The sequence below is a fragment of the Rhinatrema bivittatum genome, chromosome 9, assembly GCF_901001135.1.
Source record: "Rhinatrema bivittatum chromosome 9, aRhiBiv1.1, whole genome shotgun sequence".
NCBI lineage: Eukaryota > Metazoa > Chordata > Amphibia > Gymnophiona > Rhinatrematidae > Rhinatrema > Rhinatrema bivittatum.
The window spans coordinates 262,965,417-262,980,663 of record NC_042623.1 but is presented as its reverse complement, the minus strand read 5'-3'; the positions used below and the strand labels follow the sequence as shown (position 1 = coordinate 262,980,663).

General features: G+C 42.6%; 1 protein-coding gene across 5 annotated transcripts in view; it reads left to right on the top strand.

Moving 5' to 3' along the window:
- The window catches only part of NMD3 (NMD3 ribosome export adaptor), a 99,712-nt gene that overhangs the window by 47,554 nt on the left and 36,911 nt on the right, over positions 1-15,247 (top strand). For all 5 annotated transcript variants that reach the window (XM_029616567.1, XM_029616563.1, XM_029616566.1 and 2 more), the window contains 2 exons: positions 3,196-3,274; positions 13,421-13,517. In XM_029616567.1, coding sequence (XP_029472427.1) covers positions 3,196-3,274; positions 13,421-13,517 — 176 coding nt within the window. The remainder of the gene's footprint in view (positions 1-3,195; positions 3,275-13,420; positions 13,518-15,247) is intronic.

Here is a 15,247-nt window from a genome sequence, read left to right as displayed (position 1 = left end):
AAAGAGTAAATAACAGATTCACATCTACCCGTTCTAGACCTCTCATACTTTTAAACATCTTTATCATATCCCCCCTCAGCCGTCTCTTCTCAAAGCTGAAAAGTCCTAACCTCTTTAGTCTTTCCTCATAGGGGAGCTGTTCCATTCCCTTTATCATTTTGGTCGCCCTTCTCTGTACCTTCTCCATCACAATTATATCTTTTTTGAGATGCGGCGACCAGAATTGTACACAGTATTTAAGGTGCGGTCTCACCATGGAGCGATACAGAGGCATTGTGATATTTTCTGTTTTATTCACCATTCCCTTCCTAATTCCCAACATTCTGTTTGCTTTTTTGACTGCCGCAGCACACTGAACCGACAATTTCAATGTGTTATCCACTATGACGCCTAGATCTCTTTCTTGGATTGTAGCACCTATTATGGAACCCAACATTGTGTAATTATAGCACGGGTTATTTTTCCCTATATGCATCACCATGCACTTATCCACATTAAATTTCATCTGCCATTTTGATGCCCAATTTTCCAGTCTCACAAGGTCTTCCTGCAATTTATCACAATCTGCTTGTGATTTAACTACTATGAACAATTTTGTGTCATCTGCAAATTTGATTATCTCACTCGTCGTATTTCTTTCCAGATCATTTATAAATATATTGAAAAGTAAGGGTCCCAATACAGATCCCTGAGGAACTCCACTGCCCACTCCCTTCCACTGAGAAAATTGTCCATTTAATCCTACTCTCTGTTTCCTGTCTTTTAGCTAGTTTGCAATCCACGAAAGGACATCGGCCACCTATCCCATGACTTTTTACTTTTCCCAGAAGCCTCTCATGAGGAACTTTGTCAAATGCCTTCTGAAAATCCAAGTATACTATATCTACCGGTTCACCTTTATCCACATGTTTATTAACTCCTTCAAAAAAGTGAAGCAGATTTGAGGCAAGACTTGCCCTGGGTAAAGCCATGCTGACTTTGTTCCATTAAACCATGTCTTTCTATATGTTCTGTGATTTTGATGTTTAGAACACTTTCCACTATTTTTCCTGGCACTGAAGTCAGGCTAACCGGTCTGTAGTTTCCCGGATCGCCCCTGGAGCCCTTTTTAAATATTGGGGTTACATTTGTTATCCTCCAGTCTTCAGGTACAATGGATGATTTTAATGATAGGTTACAAATTTTTACTAATAGGTCTGAAATTTCATTTTTTAGTTCCTTCAGAACTCTGGGGGTGTATACCATCCGGTCCAGGTGATTTTCTACTCTTCAGCTTGTCAATCAGGCCTACCACATCTTCTAGGTTCACCGTGATTTGATTCAGTCCATCTGAATCATTACCCATGAAAACCTTCTCCATTATGGGTACCTCCCCAACATCCTCTTCAGTAAACACCGAAGCAAAGAAATCATTTATTCTTTCCGCGATGGCCTTATTTTCTCTAAGTGCCCCTTTAACCCCTCGATCATCTAACAGTCCAACCTACTCCCTCACAGGCTTTCTGCTTCGGATATATTTAAAAAAGTTTTTACTGTGAGTTTTTGCCTCTACAGCCAACTTCTTTTCAAATTCTCTCTTAGCCTGTCTTATCAATGTCTTACATTTAACTTGCCAACGTTTATGCTTTATCCTATTTTCTTCTGTTGGATCCTTCTTCCAATTTTTGAATGAAGATCTTTTGGCTAAATTAGCTTCTTTCACCTCCCCTTTTAACCATGCCGGTAATCGTTTTGCCTTCTTTCCACTTTTCTTAATGTGGCACTTTTCTTAATGTGACAAGGCCTGCAGTTCGGAAACCCTATGCACAGAACAAATTGCCACAAGAAACACCGTTTTCAAAGTCCGTAACCGCAAGGTCAAGTTACACATCGGTCTAAACATAGGGTCCGCCAAGAAATCCAATACCAAATTAAAGACTCCATAAGGGCACCGGAAACCACAAAGGAGGATGAAGGTATTTCACTCCTTTCCAGGAAACGGGCCACATCAGGATGAGCTGACAAGGATCCAAGGCCACAATAACAAGATGGATTGAAGAGATCATCTCTTCGACTTGTATGCTCAATGGTAGGCAAGCAGCAGTGGCACTCCATGCCCGCTCTCCCTGAGTGCAGGAGACATCCTGAGCAGAAGCATCATCAGTCTTCCCAGGTGAAATCTGCAGGACCACACTTGTTCATCCTTTCACTCCTTCTCCAAGTACTAGAGGCTGGATATTCCAACGAAAGAGGAATTGGCCTTCAGGACCGGGGGTTCTTAGAGGAACTATGTCTTCCTCCCACCCATCCTAGGAGGTAGCTTTAGCATCTGACAAGAGTAATAGACTGGTCTAGTAGACGAAAAAGAAGGTAAAATTGTTCTTGCCTGATAATTTTCTTGAGTCTTGCTAGACCAGTCCGGGCTCCATCTTGGAATACAGGGACCATAAGCAGAGTTGCACAAGGTTAATGGTCTCTCTCTCTCTCTCTCTCTCTCTTCCTGTTTTGCCCCTCCCCCTCGAGGGACCAAAATAGAAAAGAAGGGGGTCCTTGTCCAGTTGCTTTGGTAGGAGGCTACTGGCAAGGGCCTAGGACCACTCCCTCTTTTATGACCAGGAATGTGTTCATGGAAAAGGGTGAGCCCTCTGTCCCTGATAGCTGAGGAATGGAGAAATCCCAAGAGTAATGGACTGGTCTAGCAGGACTCAAGGAAAAAAAAAATGATCAGGCAAGAACAATTTTACCTTCCCCCTTTCCTTGCTGGTATCTTGTGGGATATTTCAACTGGTCTGAGCAAGTAGCCTGTGCATTCATTGGCCACTGCTTCCGGTCAGGGACTAATGGCAAAGAATGCAAAAAATGTAGCTGGATAAAACGTGTGAGAGAAGAAGGATGTAAAGAGCCCTCTTTCTCTCCCAGTCCCAAGAGAGTCTGCTGTTTGCTTCTCAGCGGCTGCTGGAGGAAGCCCTTCCATATATTGCAGTCCTGTTTGGGTGAAAGGCTCCAAATAAATCCCAAATTAATTTTATAAGCATCAAGTTCCCTAATAATATCTTCATCAGTTTCCCAGTTATATGTCATTGCTTGGTTTGTAGCAATAAAGGGATTAAGTCTGACTTTAATGTCACAGCGTGTAAACTTTTCCATTTCTGCTAAGTGTTTTGCCCTTGACGTTTTGGTTTAGTGGAAAATTGTTTTGGGTCTTTTATTTTCAAGATGGACTTGACTTCTACTATGCTTCAAAGCAGCATGCTCAGAAGATGGTGGAATTCCTTCAGTGTACCGTTCCCTGCAGGTATGTTGCCCCATAGAGTTAGAAATTGCTTGGGTGGGAGGTGACAAAGGCTAGTGGCTTTCTCCGAGGAAATGGAGGTTATCGGTGAACGTTCTGCTGTAGGGCTCAGTCTTCGGCCTGGTTCTGCTTAACATTTTATAGAGGGGGCCGTTGGGGAAAGGTTTGCCTTTTTATGGAAGATATCAAAATCTGCAACAGGGTACATATCCTGGAAAGTGTGGAAGACATGGGGGGGGGAGGGATCTAGTGAAGCTTGGTCTAGGATAGTGCCTCCCTAGCCTGTCCTGAGGGATCCACAGCTAGGTTTTTCCCGGATTTACACAATGAATATGCATGAGGGTGATTTTGGATATTCATTGGGAGTATCCTGACTGGCTGACGATCGCCCAGAACAAGTTAGGAAACTAACTGGCTACTAATATTTAATGCATGAAAAATCCCAGCACTGATTTTGCTTGGGCTTGGGATCTAAAGGAGGAGGAAGAAACTGCAAAAGAAAAAAAAAATAAAAAAGAATATCGGCCGACAGAACTGGGGGAAAAATCTCTTGTATTTCAAATGTTGGGCTTGTATCCTATGTTTTTTATTCGTGAGCATACAATGTCAGATCAGCCTGATAGTGTCATGATGCTCCTTCGGGGAAGCTGGATGACTCCGAGAATGCAGGCTTTGCTTCCTCCGGCAGTTACCCTCCTCAGTAGCCAAGCCCCAAAGCTCTGGCTTCCTGCAGGCCATGCTGATCTGTGACTGGCGAGCTCTCTCTGTAACTCGGTGGAATACATCATCAAAATCCAGTACAACGTTTGGGTGTTTGAGTGCACAGTCTCGGGGGGGGAATAAGCAGTAGCAAACAGTTGTTTGCATGGAAAAAAAAACCAGTTTTTAACGGCCCTGTGAGCTTTGTTCACTGCCCCTGGTTCAGAGAACCGTGCCCTCTGCAATAAACAAACACTTGAAAGCCAACCAAGCAGTTCTTAAAGAAAGAACTGACTTCTGACTCCGTGTCCTCTAACTTGTCTGTTTCCTCCAATTCATAGAAATATAGAGGTCCATATTCAGTAGGCTGGTTAGTGGATAACTTGTCCCATATATTCAGCGGGATAAACGTCCCACTGAATACACCAGCCTAAAGTTATGCAGCTTACACATAGCCGGATAACAAAAAACCTAACTAATTATGTTTGAATATAGCCGGGTAATTTTTTTTTTTTAGTTATTTGACCTTTTTGGCCGGATAATGTGCTACTTAACCAGATATCTTTGTGTGTTTAAATCTTTTTTTTTTTTTTTTTTTTTATTAATTTTAACTATGGCAGCAATAAATACTTTTGGGGTGGTGAGTGGTTTCTGCAGACCATCACATAACCTCGATACAAGTGGCTGAGAAACGCACCCAATTAAGCCCATTTCCTCCTATTCCAGGGCTTCCCATACTGTGGGTTGGGACCCCAGCTGCTGTCACCAGAGCTCTTCAGACGCTGCCAGCCTCTTCCTAGTGGAAGTCAGCATGGGGGGGGGCTCGTAAGCCAGCTTGCACTCAAAGGTCCAGCGGTGGTGGTCTCGCCCTCGCACGGGTTTACGCAGTCACAGGAAGCCTGCACGCAAATGGATTATTTATTTTATTTAAGGTTTTTCTATACCGGCATTCATGGTTAGAAGCTGCTGCAGGGCCTGTGACCTTGCACTGGCTCACGGAATCGGTACTGACTTTCGTTACTGATTCTGCTGCCACTTGCAGATCAGGCTTTGGGACCAGCCACGAGAGGAAGGGTGGGGCTGAGTGTGCAAAGACCAGTGAAGGCCGTCAACTGCTTCTCACCCACTCACCACCGAACCTACCCAAGAGAAAAATGTTGCCCTACTTCTCATTCACGTTTGGCCTGGAGCCCAAAGGAAAATGTTGCTGCTGACCCCGGCCAAAGGGGCTGCTTGGAGAAGGAGGGATCAGATGCAAGAAAGGTTTAAGGGCTGGATCAGTGGGAGAGGGATTGGCTGTGGAAGGTGAGGGGAGGAATAACACTGGGGGGGATGCAAGAGAGGAGCTGTGGGTGAGAGGGTAGAGTTGGGGGGGGGATGAGAGCGAAGAGTTGGAGGTGCAGAGGAATGGGGTGAGAGGGGGAGGGGATGACAGAGGAACGATTGGGGGTTATACAAATGACTTGGAGGGGAGAGGTCCAGCTAGGAGGATGTGAAAAGGGCTGGAGAGGGTGAGAGAGAGACGGAGGAAGGGCTGGGAAGGTGAGAAGAGCTGGAAGAAGTAAGAGGGAATCAGCTGGAGAGGCGGAGGTTGTGAGAGGACGTCCTCTGGAGGGGGAGAGTGGAGGTTAAGGGAAAGCATCGACTGGAGAGGGTGGAGAATCAGTTGGAATGAGGGGATGGTGATTGTTGCAGATGAACCACTCCCCCCGCTCTTCTGGTTTGGTCATCCTCTGGGGGGGGGGGAGGTCATGTGAACTTTCAAATGGTAAAATAGGGTCACATTGGCTAAAGGTTTGGGAAGCCCTGCCCTATTCCCATCTAGCCCTCAGCATTTGCAGCAGATACGAGCCCGGCTAACAAATTAAAAGCCCAGAGGGCCAATCCCCTCCCTGCCTTTTGTGGGGACCCAGGCTGGCGAATAGTGCTGGGCACGTCACGAATATTTTAAAAGGTTTGGGGGGGGGGGTTTAGGAGAGTATGGCCTGAGAGGGCCTTAGTATCGTGCTTGGGGGGGGGGGGATTGGCACTCTGAGCCTTTATTTTGTTAAGTAAAGACAGCGCTACTTAGCAGGCCTAAAGTTATCCGGCATTTCAGCCCCTCCCTGGAACACCCCCGAAATGCCCCCTTTTTTTATCCCGCTAAATTATAGCCCGTTAACTACTTCTCTGGCTATAATTTAGACGGATAAGTGGCTGACTATTGCCACATTTGACATTTAGGTGGATAACGTTTGAGTTGTCCATCTAAATGGCTTTTTGAATATGGACCTCATATAACATGATGGCAGATAAAGACCATATGGCCTATCTACATCTTTTGCTCGGTTTTATTGTCCCTTCCCAGTCCTTAGAGATCCTCTGTGCTTGCCTTTTGTTTTCTTGAATTCTGATACAGTCCTCCTCTCCTCCACCTCCACAGGGAGGTTGTTCCATGCGACCTCCACCTTTTATTTTCTTAGATTACTACTGAGTCTACCCCCTTTTCACTCTTATCCCAGAGACTCCTTTCCGAAGAAAGAGGCCTGCTTTCCTGTGCATTTATTCCTTGGAGGTCGCATCTCGCATATCTCTCCTTTTCCTCCAGGATATACTTGGTTAGATCTTTAAGTTTGTCCCCATACACTTCATGATGAAGATTCTGATATTTTACTAGCTGCCCTCTGGACCGACTCTGTCCGGTTTATATCTATTTGAAGGTGCTGTCTCCAGAACTGTACACAGTATTTCCAAATGAGAGCTCATTAGAGACTTCCACAAAGGTATTTTTGCCATCTTTTTATTGCTGGCAATTCCTCTTTCTATATAACATTGGCTTTTGTTGTCTTGTCTACCTGTTTGGCCACCTTTTAAGATTATCAGATATGATCACTCCCAGATCCCACTTTTGTTTAAGAAAGACCTCACCCCCTATGTTGTACTGCTCTCTTGGCTTTTCATAGCCCAAATTCCTAACTCTGCATTTTTTAGCATTGAATTTCAGCTTCACTAGATTTCCCTCTCTCCTTTCATGTTTTCCACACTTTCTTCTAGGGTGTCTATCCTGTTGCAGATTTTGGTATCATCCACCAAAAGACAAACATTTTTCTGATGCCCTTTCACAATATCATTGTCAAAAATGTTAAGAAGACCAAGGACCAATTTCGGCAGCACAACTTTAGTAACCACCCTTTCATCAAAGCAAACTTTCTTTACCGCTACTCTTTTTGTCGCCTACTGCTCGATAAGTTTCTAATCCACTCAGTCACTGTAGGGCCCTAACTAGGGGAGCTCAATTTGCTTACAAATCACATATGCAAAATTATGTCAAGGTCCTTGCTGAAATTCAAGTACACTACATTTTTTTTCAATGTAATGTTTATTAACCATTATTTAACACTCTCCTCAAACTTTCTAGTCACCAAATCAAAGGAATTGATTGGATTCATCTGACAAGACCAAACTCTGGTAAAACCATGCTGCCTTACATATTATCTAGTGGATTCCAGAAACTTCCGTATCCTATGCTTTTAGCAGAAATTCCATTAATTCACCGCCGAGGTCAGATTTAACTGGTCTTTTGTTCCCAGACTCCTCTTTACTTCCACTTTTTTTTTTTTATCATTTAAAGGTTTATTGCATATAAAACAGAAACAGAATCTCAAACCTACAAACATGATAACTGGCAGACATTCATAGCAAAATCAACATATAGATCACCATAAAAGGAGATGGTATACCAGAGGCAAAAAATGAAAAACAAAAGAAAACATTGTAGAACATAAGAGTACATCATGAAAATACAACTGTGATTTTCTCCCCCCCCCCCCTTTTACTTCCACTTTTGAGAAGAGAAACCAAATCTGCCTTTCTCCAGTCCTCTTGAAATCACTCCCAACTTTAAAGAAGAAAAAGGTCAACCAGTGATGCTTCCGGAACTTTCCAAATTCCCTTAATGCCCTTAAGAATATAAGATATGCCATACTGGGTCAGACCAAGGGTCCATCAAACCCAGCATCCTGTTTCCAACAGTGGCCAATCCAAGTCCCAAGAATCTGGCAAGTCCCAAACATTAAATAAAACCGAAGCTACTATTGCTTATTAATTAATAGCAGATTATGGATTTTTCCTCTAGGAACTTATCCAAACCTTTTTTATACCCAGTTACACTAACTGCCATAACCATATCCTCTGGCCAGGTGAATTTCAGAGCTTAACTATGTGCTGAGTGAAAGAATTTTCTTTGATTTGTTTTAAATGAGCTATTTGCTAACTTCATGGAGTGCCCCCTAGTCCTTCTTCTGTTATCTGAGAGAGTAAATAACTGATTTACATTAACTTCTTCAGGTCCTTTCATGATTTTGTAGACCCTCTATCATATTCCCCCTCAGTTATCTCCTCTCCAAACGGAACAGCCCTAACTTCCTTAGCCTTTCCTCATAGGGCAGCTGTCACATGCCACTTTCAGAACACTGGGGTGTATACCATCCCATCCAGGTGATTTACTACTCTTCAGTTTGTCAGTCTGGCCTACCACGTCTTCCAGGTTCACTGTGATTTTGGTTCAGTTCATCTGAACCGTCTCCGGAATGGTAACTCCCCAACAATCTTCTGTAAACACCGAAGCAAAGAATTTGTTTAGTCTTTCCACAATGGCCTTATCTTCCAGAGCTTAACTATGTGCTGAGTGAAAAATAATTTTCTTTGGTTTGTTTTAAATGAGCTACTTGCTAACTTCATGCAGTGCCCCCTAGTTCTTCTATTATCTGAGAGCGTAATTAACTTGTTCAAGTCCTTTCATAATTTCGTAGTCCTCTATCATATCCCACCCTCCGTCGTCTCTTCTCCAAACTGAACAGCCCTAACCTCTTTAGCCTTTTCTCATAGGGAAGCTGTTCCATGCCCCTTATCATATTTGTCGCCCTTCTCTGCACTTTCTCCAGTACAACTATATCTTTTTTGAGATGTGGCGACCAGTATTCAAGGTACAGTCTCACCGTGGAGTGATACAGAGGCATTATGGCATCCACTGTTTTATTTGCCATTCCCTTCGTAATAATTCCTAAACATTGTTTGCTTTTTTGACCCCACAGTACACTAGCCGTTGATTTCAGTGTATTATCCACTATGATGCCTAGATCTCTTTCCTGGGTGGTAACTCCTAAGATAGAAACGAACATTATGTAACTACAGCAAGGGTTATTTTTCCCTATATGCATCACCTTGCACTTGTCCACATTAAATTTCATCTGCCATTCGGAAGCCCAATCTTCCTATCTCAAAAGGTCCTCCTGCGGTTTATCACAGTCTGCTTGAGATTTAACTACTCTGCATAATTTTGTGTCATCCGCAAATATAAGCACCTCACTCGTCCATATCATTTATAAATATATTAAAAAGCACCAGTCCTAGTACAGATCCCTGAGGCACTCCACTGTTTATCTTTGTCCACTGTAAAAACACCATTTAATCCTACTCTGTTTCCTGTCTTTTAACCAGTTTGCAATCCACAAAAGCACATCATCTCCTATCCCATGACATTTTAGCTTTCTTAGAAGCCTCTCATGAGGGTGTTGAATGCCTTCTGAAAATCAAAATATATCATATCTACTGGTTCACCTTTGTCCAGTTGTTTATTCATGCCTTCAAAAAAATGTAGATTTGTGAGGCAAAACTTCTCTTGAGTAAATCCATGCTGGCTGTGTCCCTTTTAAACCATGTATATCTAAATGTTTTGTGATTTTATTCTTTATAAGTTTCCACAATTTTTCCTGGCACTAAAGTCAGTCTCACCAGTCTGTAGTTTCCCGGATCACCCCTGGAGCCCTTTTTAAATATTGGGATTACATTGGCCACCTTCTAGTCTTCAGGTACAATGGATGATTTTAATGATAGGTTACAAATTCATTGTAATATGTCTGAAATTTCATTTTTTAGTTCTTTTAGAACCTTGGGGTGTATACCATCCAGTCCAGGTGATTTACTACTCTTCAGTTTGTCAATCTGGCGTACCATATCTTCCAGGTTCACTGTGATTTGGTTCAGTTCATCTGAATCGTAACCCTTCAAAACAGTCTCTGGAACAGGTATCTCCCCAATAATCCACTTCAGTAAACACTGAAGCAAATCTTTCCTAAGTGCCCCGTTAATCTCTGGATCCTCTAATGGTCCTTCAGACTCTCTCACAGGCTTTCTGCTTCAGATATATTTTAAAAAGTATTTATTATTAGTTTCTGCCTCTTTGGCCAACTTCTTTTCAAATTCTCTCTTAGTCTGTCTTATCAATGTCTTACTTTTAACTTGGCAGTGCTTATGTTTTATCCTATTTTCTTCTGATGGATCCTTCTTTCAGTTTTGAATGAAGGACTTTTGGCTAAAAATAGCCTCTTTCATCTCACTTTTTACCCAATCTGGCAATCTTTTGACCTTTCTTCCACCTTTCTTAATAGGTGGAATACATCTGGACTGCACTTAAGATGGTATTTTTTAACAATGTCTATACCTGTTGCATATGAGACCTTTGTAGCTGCACCTTTCAGTTTGTTTTTTTTTTGTTTTTTGTTTTTAACTTTTTTTCATTTTATCAAAGTTTTTTTCTTTTGAAAGTTTAGTGCTAGACCCATGGATTTACTTATGGTCCCCCTTCTTTTCATTAATTCAAATTTATTCATATTATGATCACTATTGCCAAGCAGTCCCACCACCGTTTCCTAGCTTGTAGCCAGAAGGACTCAGGACCAACGAGGTTATGTTTCCCTGCCAGCAGATGGCGACAGTCAGGTTTCAAAGCTAACGTCACCCTACATACACCTCTACAGTGACTTCAGCCCTTCAGTATTTCTCCATCTCCAGCAGATGGTAAACGCACTTCTCCCTATGGGGATCGCTGGACATTTTGGAAGAAGAAATTCTACTTTTAAATTGGAGAAAAAAATTGAGTCTCGCTCTCCTGCGGTAAGGTCCCTCCCTCAGTTGAGAATTCTTGAGGTGATTCCTGAGATCCCTCAGAGGTGAGCCTTGGTCCGGTAGCTGGTTCCCGGCGTGGACTTTGATTAAGCAGCTGAAAGGCAGCGCAGTGGTGACGGCCAAAGCCCTCACTACCCACAGCTGGAGACTCTCTGTACTGAGCTGGTAAGCGCTGAGCCCAGGTAAGTTTATATTAAAAAAAAAAAAAAAAGAGAAGAGGATTTAACTCCTGATTCAGAGACATTTGGAGGGGTTTCAGTAAGATTTCCTCTGGTCTTCTTGCTTGGCGCATTGTACTGATGTCGTTCCCGATCCCGTTGGGGTAAGGGGAAGTGGGCTTCTGATTGGGTTGAGTGGCCTCCTTGTGGGCTAGGCCCTGCTTTAGGCTTAGTTGGCACACTGTGTGGTAGGCCAAGGCAGCAACATCTTGCGTGCGTCTTTGTGCATGCTGTATTGCCCTCTATAGAGCATCGGTACGCGCATAAGGTTGTACGCATACATACATGCATGAGTTAAATGTGACAGGGTCCTATGGGAGATACGCGAAGTAGGTTTGCTCAATTAACCTCTTAAAATTAAGAGCATACTTACATACGGTAGGCACATTTTAAGTCATATGTGCGCAAGTGCACACATGATTTAAAATCTTATCTCCACTCATATGCCGATTATATGCGTGTATGGGCGCATGCACGCTCTTTTTAAAGTCAACCAGATTGGGTAGAGACCAAAACTACAACTTCCTCGTATTTCCAACACATCCCAAGCTAATTACTCCTACAGATGCTCCCCATCTCTCCCAGTCACTCCCTTTCTCTCCAAAGGAGCAACCTCTTTTGGTTTGCTACTTCAGGAGTGACCCCCACAATGAGCATCATCTTATGTCAGCCCCTTAATGTCAGCGGAAATGGGCAGGATTTCCTGGAACAGCAAGGCAAGACCAGGCACCTTTGTCGCTACCATCTTGGTTTCTTATGTTCCCAAAAAGTCCAAGCCATGTTCCCAAAAGGTCTTGGCTGTCTAACATGTATCATGACCTTTGCTGAATTCTTTTTCCTCATGGTAGTAAAAAAATCTATATTTCTAATTTTTAGATCAGAAAATGACTATGCCTAGTCCTTGCTTGGTTGCATTTCTCACAGTGGTGCTAGAAAGTGAGTTTGATCTTGCACCTAGGTCATATGGGAATGAGGGATGTGGGTAAGATTGGGCAGCCACATTGCTAGAAGCTTTCTGTGGTCTAGTTCTCATCTTATTTTTTTTTTTTTTCTTAAATATGTATCTATGGTAGAGCCTCCTAACATTTATCATCTTATTTGAGAGTAGTACTTCTTTGTTAATTGACAGTGAAAATGGGATTTGACGTTTTGTGGAAAAGGTTGTCAAAGAAAACCTGGAACTCCGTGATCAGTAAGAAGGAAATCATCCTATTAGAATGCTGATCAGATTATGAGAGGTATCTAATGCATGTGTTCCAAAATTGTTTCTTTGAGATCTTGTTTCAGGGTAACCAAGTATGTAAATTAGTTATGATTTTTAAACCCCATGTAGGCTGCTATCTTGTGATTATTCATTGCATGAATCTTATATATCTGACTTCTTTGTGGATCTCAAGAAATGAATTTGGGAATAGCTGCCCTAGAAAAAAAAATGGAACTTGACCACTGAGGCTCTTCCTTGACCCAGTCAAATTCTTTCTTTGGGGAGTAGGCATATCGCCTGCATAGAGAGGTTTGTCTGACAAGGGAAGATTATCAGTGAGGACTATCGGATTGACCTATTGTGATACACGCATTCCCCTTTTGTGTACATGTTAGAATCTGTCGGGGCATTGCAACAATTAGAGGATGCTTGATTATAGAGGACTGTGCAGATGTGCTACATGATTTGTGCTTTGTAACTTCACAAAGTAACATTCTCCATACATTTTCATGACAATAATTTCCAAAGTTTGTGCCTCTTCATAGAAATTGACTTGCCCGGCAATAATGTAAAGCTGCTAATGAAGTGATCGGGCTGCCAGTGTCCTATAAACTGAGCGCATACCAAATCTCTCTTCTCCAGACTTTCCGTTCCATGAATGAATTCAGATATGAATGAGTTATTTTTGATGTTGAGCTTGGCAAAAAAAAAAAAAAAAGAAAGTTTGAGAGCAAGCCCAGATAATGTAAATCTCAATTCAAGAGTAGCTAGAATAATTTGCATTTCTGGAAGACAGATTTGCTTGTAGAATGTCTGTAAGCCCTCAAGTAATCAGTCTGACATATGTAACAATGGAGAAGTCACTTTCTCGGAGTCATGAAAGTGAGCAGCCAGCAGCTGACTGCCAGCGTATCTGCCTGTAGGTATTGAGTGAAAGGTCTTGATTGTCCGTGCCGTGCTCTGTGGCGCAGTCTGTCCGCTTCCATCCTTGGGAGGAGCCCGTCCCAGAAAGGCTTTTATTGAATGTAAGTAGCCGGTTTTAATTTTCAGTGCTGGCAATTAACCCACCATTTTCTTTTTCAGATCTAAATCCTCCCAGCGTTTGATATCACATGATATTCATAGCAATGCTTATAATTACAAGAGCACGTTCTCTGTGGAGATTGTTCCTATATGCAAGGTAATTTTAGATTTTATTTTCATAATAATACAACGGAAAGCTTTATTTTTAGGTTCCATTTTTTTTTTTTTTTTTTTGCAAGAAATTATGATTTGCTTTCAGTTTCTGCCTGTGGGCTTCAGAAGTCGATAAGGGGAAGTTTTCTGGGAAAGTCTTTGCATTTTGCACTGTGATGCTGGTTTATTTGTTTCTTTAGGCTTCCCTAGTCTTTAGAAAGCTGTCCAAAGCAGTGTACAGCAACTAAAAAAGTTGCTGTTAATCCAGCGGGTCCAGTCCAGATGCCTGAGTTTATGCTCTCCAACCAGCAGATGGAGGCAGCAAACAGGTTTGCTGACATCACCCTATATACGGTCTCATGCTGTCATCAGCTTCCCTGTATTCTCTGTCTCCACCTGGTGGTAGGATAGCATATCTCTGCTGTAGTCTGCTTTCGTCCGGCCTAGGCTGGGTGAAGAGGAAAAGGACTGACTAGCTCCTGGGGCAACAAGCCTTCTGGTTTTTCCTCCCTGGTTAAGCAGAATCTTGCAGGAAGACCTTGTGAGACTGGAAAATTGGGCATCCAAATGGCAGATGAAATTTAATGTGGATAAGTGCAAGGTGATGCATATAGGGAAAAATAACCCATGCTATAATTACACAATGTTGGGTTCCATATTAGGTGCTACAACCCAAGAAAGAGATCTAGGTGTCATAGTGGATAACACATTGAAATCGTCGGTTCAATGTGCTGCGGCAGTCAAAAAAGCAAACAGAATGTTGGGAATTATTAGAAAAGGAATGATGAATAAAACGGAAAATGTCATAATGCCTCTGTATCGCTCCATGGTGAGACCGCACCTTGAATACTGTGTACAATTCTGGTCGCCGCATCTCAAAAAAGATATAATTGCGATGGAGAAGGTACAAAGGGCTACCAAAATGATAAAGGGGATGGTACAGCTCCCCTATGAGGAAAGACTAAAGAGGTTAGGACTTTTCAGCTTGAAGAAGAGACGGCTGAGGGGGGATATGATAGAGGTGTTTAAAATCATGAGAGGTCTAGAACGGGTAGATGTGAATCGGTTATTTACTCTTTCGGATAGTAGAAAGACTAGGGGGCACTCCATGAAGTTAGCATGGGGCACATTTAAAACTAATCGGAGAAAGTTCTTTTTCACTCAACACACAATTAAACTCTGGAATTTGTTGCCAGAGGATGTGGTTAGTGCAGTTAGTATAGCTGTGTTTAAAAAAGGATTGGATAAGTTCTTGGAGGAGAAGTCCATTACCTGCTATTAAGTTCACTTAGAGAATAGCCACTGCCATTAGCAATGGTTACATGGAATAGACTTGGTTTTTGGGTACTTGCCAGGTTCTTATGGCCTGGATTGGCCACTGTTGGTAACAGGATGCTGGGCTTGATGGACCCTTGGTCTGACCCAGTATGGCATTTTCTTATGTTCTTACACACACACACACCTCCAGTAACTGATGTCCCCTCCTTCCATCTCCCTAGGCTGCAACTTACAAGCACTCGCTAGAGCAATACCACCCCCACTCGGAATGCAACCTATCCCTCCCCAGCCTGTCAGTCTGCATGTATGTGTGTGAGCGAGTCTCAGTAAGTAGGTGTGTGAGCATTCCCGTTCCTTAATCTGACCCTATATTTATCATGTGCACGAGAACAAATGTGTGTTAGAGCAGAGGTCTCTAAACCTTTTCCTCAGGAGCTGCAATCCAGTCAGGTTTTA